Raw genomic sequence first — 7,808 nt, forward strand, 5'->3', positions numbered from 1 at the left:
ATTTGTTCCTCCTGACAGACAGGAAATAAGGGAGTCGACCAGGGACCTCACTTCCTTTTAGACCTGACTTACCTGACATCTATCAGCCTACCTCACTATCCCACACAGATGCACACACAGCCTTCTCCATTTTTCTCTCTCTTTCTCAACAAATACACGCACATAAATGCACACAACACACCACACAACACATCTCATGGGATTAATTGCATGTTTGTGTACAACAAGAGTGAATACCTATCGCTGCATTTAGAAACTATTTCATATAATCTAATGAATGCATCCTGTCACTGGGAAGAATGCGACCATTTTTCTCTAAAGCCAATGCAGAGACCTTTTCACTACCTGCAGGACTGACTCCTGTAATGCTCTATTTTCCGGCAACCTTCAGAGTGCTGTGAGCTATGCACATACTCACACAACGGGAGTTTCGACCAGTAAGTATTATTTCCTACCAGGAACAACCCGTAAGCGAGTACAACAGGAAAGGATATTTTTTGACTAACCTACAGGCGAATACTTTTCCACAATTTCTATGAAGCATGACTTTCTGAGACATCGTCTATTACTATTGATTGGACCACAGGCATCAGTCCTACACACCTGGACTGAAAGTGAGCTGCCAGCTGCCTTGTAGACAAGTGAAATTGATTGATCACGTCTCCTTTTATACTTCTCTCTGTGTCTGAGTCTTTGTGTGACACACTGCATACAGTAAAAATGTGTTTTTAAAAGTTATTTTGGGGTTATGCTCACACCTAAACCCCTGTGTGGAGCACACTCGGCAAAAAAATGACCATGTCTGCTTGGATTTTACGTTTGGATCCTTGCTAAATGAAACTGTAGCAGATAAAATACCTGAAACTACAGCAGGGCTGCTTTTACATTTTCTCACTTGAGTGAAAAACCAGATGTTTGTTGATGTTCTTGTCTTTTTGTCCAATATAGACAAAAACTTAAACAAAAGGAAGAAAACAAATGACAATTTTAAGGTTCTTTGCACTGGCCATCTGACAGCTATAGTGACTGTGAGATCTTCAGTGTAAATAATGTAATCTTAGTCTTTCCTATTAAAAGATATTCTTTTATCTTGTGACACTACAAGAAATCTCAGTAAGCATCTCTACATCAAGGACTGTGTTATAGCCTTTGTGAAAATCTGAGGAACACTATGGTGACATTTTAAAGGCAAACTCGGGGAGATTTCTCCCAGAATTATATATTTATCTAAAAATATATTTTGTTCTTTCTAAATTAAATGCATCTATCTTGTATATTTCTCTATACAAGTTATATTATTAACTTATCTCTAGCAATTTATCTGCATACTTGTATGCTGCTCATTTTAGTCTGTGTTGCATTATCTCTAATGGTTAATAAAGCTTACTAGTAAACAAATAATTCACACTGATTGGCATATATTTTGTACAATGTAATTATGTTAACCATCACATCTCATCTGTCATTCGTTGTATTCTCCATTATACAAGTCAGCATATCTGTCAGCAACATGCTTTGTTGAGCTGATTCTGCAGACTGTCTCTGTCTATGCAGCTCATGATCATGTTTTACAATTGAGCATTTCACAGTTAGTTGGCTTGCCTCACAACCAGTTATCTAAGTGAAATAATGCCACTGTTTTTTGTGTATTTGGCTTTATCCAAAACAGCGAGCAACTGTTGACAGCACTCTGGGAGTTTCAGAAATGCCATCTCACTGAGAGAGCTGCAGGAAGCAGAGAGGAGAAACGCACACCAATTGTACCTGCAGGGAGTGGAAGCCGAGTGCTGTATATACACATACTTCCCCCTTCTGTGGCACAACAATGTAAATCATTGGAAAGTATCAATAGTAATAAAATGAGAAATAGCACAGATTTTACAAGCAGGGTATCCTTGTACCTTTTGGTATATTATGCAATATTTGGGGCAAGCACACATATGACAACAATTTAAACTATGTTTCACCAGTTTCTGTGGTGAAGAAGTCAAAGAGATAGTTTAAATTGCTTTTGCCATTGGCATGAATTTACTCCATAATTTGCTCCATTGAGCAAATTGAGATAAATCAGAGCAGCCAAAACATGCAAACCCATTCAAATGGCCTCAGAGTAGTTGCATAGTAATGTTATTCATAACATTAATATTAGAAGGCACTGACCAGATTATTGTCACCACCTTACAGGACACAAACACAGTCTAGGTTGTAATTCATAACACTGGCCTTACTAAATGACTGCCAGGCTTTATGATAGCTGATATGATTTATTCGGAAGTATGGAAAGTCGTTGCAGCTCGGTACATATGTCTTTTGTAACTAGTACCACATACTCAATGTAAAATACATGACATACATCTAGATATTAAAATCTACAGTAATGAGGGCTGAAAAAAGGACCTAAAACTCTTCCTTTTTTATATATATATTTTAAGAGGCTACAAGAAAATACTGACACAGTATGGTGAGACAGATAGGCGGGAAGTTTAATACAAGTGTCAGAAAGGTGGAAGTCGTTATAAGGTTGTGCTACATGGACAAAGATAATCAGTTAGATGAGGCTTCTAATTTAGATACTCCTCATTATGATTATGTCATGGTTAAACTAATTTCCACATCCGCTTTAACAGTTTGACACTGATGAAAGAGAAGGGGATTTTTGTGTGTTGTGTATATGAGCAATGTAAAACTGCACGCTCGTCGATTTGATTTAGGCTTTGCCATCAAGTGTAGAAACTTTCTCAGTCCACAGACAACCATCCAAATGTCCAATCTTTGACCTCAATTCACTTAAGCATGCCCAGTGGGCCAATCAACACCAAGCTCAGGCTGAGTAGAGCCAATGGTATGAGTCATATCGGACTTGATCACACTCTGATAGATCAACAAAGTGGGTCAGCAGTGAAAGTTTCCTCTTGGACTACTTGAAGTAGGGAGTAACTTCATTATTCATGAGAAGAAACTGCAGTTCGGTGAAATCGAGACCCTCGTCTTTTAAAAATGCGTAAAAGCACAAATTGTTTAACAATCAGGGTTGTGCAGCTACATCTGGATGCAATTACCTTGGGAAAGATTAGAAAAAATATCAACTAGTGGTACTTTTTTTATTCAATTTTGTCTCCACACCATTATTAATATAATCCCAACCAATCAGGAAGAATCTTTCACCATATGTTATGAAAACTAAAGGCTCCGAGGACAGCTTTGTTGAATCCTGGGGACCCTTGTGATTCATCCTTCTTACATTTTCAAGTATTTCAAGCTATTTTTCAGAGGTTTTTTTTTTAATGTTTAAAAACTGTGTTATGCATGGTGGCCATATTAAAACAAGGCTGGTTTCTAAGCTTCTGATCATTTAACTGCAATATTAAAACCAACGATGAATTTTGGACAATGTCTCTAAGTGATGTAAAATATGAGTGGCATTTTGAAAGACACTGACTGTGACCCATCCTTGACTTCACTCAGAATATGAAGTCGAGAATAAGGCACAGTCTGAATTCATGCTGGAAATGTGAATAAGTCAAACAGCTGTGGAGCAGAACCCACTCAGTGACAGGGAGGCAGTGGGGGAGCCAAGGGATAAGTTATGAATAAAGAAGGGGAGGGTGGAGAGGTGAGGGGATGAGAGGTGGAGGAAAGAAGGAGGAAGAAGAAGAAGAGAAGAGAGACAGTAAAATGCTGCCGTCACTTAAACTCTAAAATGAAAGATCGATGAGCTTATTTAAATGTGGTCCCAGAGACGAGAGTTGGCTCATATAAACCCTCACATTTATGAGGAGGGGTGTGGGCATCGATTGACTGAGAAAAGGAGAGAGAGAGAGTAAAAGAGGCAGAGAGGGGCAGAAGGGGAAGAGGTTGAGAGGGATACAGAAAGCCAGGAAGAGATCAGGGATCAACCTTGCCTTATGAATTTCATCCTTTTCCTCCTAAAATAAAACATCCTAATAAATGCTAGATGGAGGGGGTCGGGACCTGAAAAATCTACAGCCTTTGATTGACCACTTGGCACAGCTTATCAAATCAATAATCCCAACACCCCTTCCACCACAACCAGCATTGTCCCAAATCCGTTTGACTAATTTTCAATTCACCCCCTACCCCAGCAGCAGAGACAGCTGGGGGAGCCGGAGGGTGGGAAAAGTGGGGGTGTGGTAAGTTGGGCGCTGGTGGTGAAACCTTGACATTAATGGGAGGATTGAAGGAGCTGACTCTGCAGCCACAGGAGGGGGGGAAGTTAAGGGGGGAGAGGAGGAGGGAGGGAAAAGAAGTGTGTGACAAGTGGGAAAAGCAAAAGAGGAGAGCAACTTTTGACACACACAGAGGTGTTGTCATACCGTCATCATCGATTGAACTGCAGACACAGCTTTGTGAGTGACAAGCACGATGCACCGCATTCCCCCCGCAGCCCCTCCACAGTTTTTCATCTCGCCGCCTTTCCCTACCTCTCCCCTTTCGCTCTTTACCTCCTCATTACACCTCCTCCTCCTTCACCTCGTGACGTTCTTTCACTCACCATTGCTCCTCTCTGTGCTTACACTCACGCCGACACTTTCCTGTACTTAAACAGCTTACATTTTCTCCATGCTGCCCAATACAGCGCACCCCCACTTCTCACTCACGCAGACGTGCACAGACATTCCTGAGACCCCCCTCCTCCACACAACCCCAAAGTCTCAGCTTCACATGCTGCCCACAACGCCATCTGTGACCCAAAGAAAAGTGTGTGTCAACACCCAGCCTGACCTTTTCTGGGCTTTTGTTTTGCCACTCTGGCAAGCTCCCATGAGGTACATGCAGACATACTGAGAAACTTACACTCATTTACAAAACAGAAACAATCCATCACCGTTTCCCTCCGTCACAGCAACACAAAAGCACACAAGCCCAGACAATATGGCAATATTGTGATCAGAAAATTGTGTTACATTTTTCTAATCATTTCCTACTTTGCATTTGCAACATTTACCTCACACAGTAGCCTTTACATTTACAGACCATACCTACTGGCACCTGCCATTGCTGCATGGTCAACAGTGGACTAATAGGGAACAAATAAAAAATATTATCCTGTGTCAGCCTGCTTGAGACTAACTGTTTGTGTATTTATGTGCTCTGGTGCCAAATTAAGGCTGTAGCCAAGCAGGTCACCAAGGAAAAGAAGGATTATCAGAGCCTGGAAACTGTAGCACTAACCCCCCTCCCAACATACACACTCCCTCATTACCTTAATCCTACAATGCATCACAATTAAAACAATGATTTATAGATTAACTAGCATGTAGCCATTCTACAATCTCTCACATAAATTTAACTATATATATTAGAAAATAAACATATTTCTGCATCATGTTACATTCAAATCCCAGGACTGGTGGGAGTGCAGATCTCACCTTGACCGTGCAACATGTGGCAGCTGCTGCCGAGCAGGAGCAGGAGGAGAAGAAGCAGACTGCGGCTCCCACTACGGGCCGTCCCGGTCCTCCACATCATCTGCCGGCTCCACGCGTGTCCCTCCACATGCTCCGGGGATCCTTCGTGGCTACTTTCCGCTTTCATCCTGCACAAGAGCGGGACAAAGCTCTGCTTCTGCTTCTGTAACTCTCTCGGGCAGCCCTGTGCCGGAATGGGAATAGATCGGTCTTCAGCAGCTGGCCGGTGTTTTCACTGTGAAGCGAAGACCAGAGCTCCAGGAGTTCACCGCTGTCGCTGCTGACAAGCTCCCCGCTCTGAATGCAGCTCCCACGGCCAGAAGTGGACAGGCGATGAGGGGGAAGCGACAAGCAGCAGAAACACACTTTCCCCCGGTGTTTCACAGTAGAGCGGAGAAGTAATCTACAGCTGCGGCTGCGGAGTCCGTGTGTGACCTATGGTGCCTCATTTCCATTTGGATTGATCAGAAGGGGGTGAAAAAAATAATAAATCTGAGTGTGTTTGAGACTTTATCTGCTTATTCGCAGATCGACCTCAAATCCGCCCTTGTTTTGATGTCTTCACCAGGGATTTGCCCCGTGGATCATTCATCTGTTTGGACAGTGGTAGCATTAGCAGAGAGGCGATAAAACATGGAAATGATCCATCAGTGATTCGCCTCTATGAGAGCATGCTCTTTAAAAAAAAAAAAAAAAAAAAAAAAAAAATCAATCCACTAATTGAATCTGTGAATAACCCGGGATTTGGTATGCAAACAAATTACACAGCCCCCCTCGAGTCTTTTCCAGAAGTGTGGACAGATTTTGAAATAAAATGACTGTATTGGGATATCTGGGAACAACTCAAATATCCTATTTAACTTTTAACCAACTAATAACTAATATGCCTTGCTGTGCGTGATAACTCGCATTAACATGGAAATAAAGACCCAACAGGTTAAAATAAAAATGAACGTATTACAAGTTTCACGCCAGCAGCCGATAGTCTTCTACCATTGCGTGAATCCACTGTTGAAAGAGAGGTACAAGAAGCCAAAAAAAAAGGGGATGGTTGTGAAGTAAAGTCGTTACAAATGATCCTCTCATTGCTGGTGCTGCGACACCGGGAGCCTTTCGCTTTTTGTCCAGTCCTCAACAGTCACCGATAACAGTCACCAGAGTAGCCTAAACCACGAATAAAAAACAAAAAACGTTTTATTATTAGTACTTACGAAGTGTTCATCCCCTCAACTTGCTTTTGAAAAAGATAAGCGCTTTTAAATAAGAGCCTGGTTTCTTCCGTTTCGGCTCCCTGTTGAGGCTTTGGGAGCCGTCTGAGACGATGCGTCTTCCTCAACTGAACACCTGCCACCCTCCTCTCCTCGACACGGTTCGGGGAGAGATAGGGCTCTTTCTTGAATAGCCTGTGCGTTTAAAAGTTATTTATAAAAGGAAACATGTAGACTTAGATATACTTTTAGAACTACTATTACTTGCACAGCATTAGTAAACTCTCCGTCTTGTGCCTCCCTCAGCGTATTCCAAACTCAAAACTAAACTTCCATTCACTATCATCCATCCTTGCTGATTGGTCAAACCGGTTACTTCTTTTTATTTTATTGGACAGTCTAAATCAGGAGGCGGGGCAAAGTGACGGCAACGAGACCTTAGTTTACGGCGCCCCCAAAGCCCCTCATTCTCCCAGAGAGTGGTGTGTGCGATTTTTTCCCCCCTCAAAAATAGTTTACTAAAGTTAGAACAAGTCAGAAATAAATGGAGTCGACCGAGGGAATATTTTTACCCTGCTTACTCCTGAGAAATAAATTAACTACAGCGGTATTATTTGGCTAAAGATTATGTATTTGACTGAAGGAGAAACTCTGAGTAGCCTATACTACTGGCAGTTCAGTCACGCACATAACAAAATAACTGCCTGGGGCTATATCTTAGTACTACTGATAACCTAGTTTCTTCCATGGTGAGGGTCGTTAAATGGCACATTAATATTAAAGCCTACAACACAGTGACCTTATCTTTTATTGCCTGAATAAATCCTCTGAGACAACCTTTCCATCCCCAGAGTGTCCAAATAGTCTCCCCATGTCTCTAAGTGTTCTGAATGCACTCCCCTCAAGCACCCTCACTCCAGTTTATCCATTTATCTTCCTATCGAGGGTTGTTTGGCAATTGGTTTCAAATGCAGTGTTTTATCAAAGTAACCATGATGTTGCTTGGACTTTTGATGAGAAAACTGCTCAATCTGCTGAGCCAAACTTCAAGTTTTTCAAGTCATAATTGAACATATTTCAGTTTCTCAATCCAGAATGAATATGTGTAAAACGAGTTATTGGGAAATATCAACAAATGAGCCAATTAACATAAAGTATGCAAATGCTTCAA

General features: G+C 41.7%; 1 protein-coding gene across 1 annotated transcript in view; it reads right to left on the reverse strand.

Moving 5' to 3' along the window:
- LOC306774736 (protein sidekick-1-like) overlaps positions 1-5,421 on the reverse strand; it is a gene marked incomplete at its 3' end in the record, with an annotated part of 268,973 nt that extends 263,552 nt beyond the window's left edge. Inside the window, exon 1 of the mRNA XM_079264893.1 lies at positions 5,391-5,421. Within this exon, the coding sequence (XP_079121019.1) occupies positions 5,391-5,406 (16 nt within the window). The 5' untranslated portion in view covers positions 5,407-5,421. The remainder of the gene's footprint in view (positions 1-5,390) is intronic.
- Positions 5,422-7,808: the final 2,387 nt, after the last annotated feature.

Source organism: Telmatherina bonti, assembly GCF_933228915.1.
Source record: "Telmatherina bonti genome assembly, chromosome: 3".
Lineage (NCBI taxonomy): Eukaryota > Metazoa > Chordata > Actinopteri > Atheriniformes > Telmatherinidae > Telmatherina > Telmatherina bonti.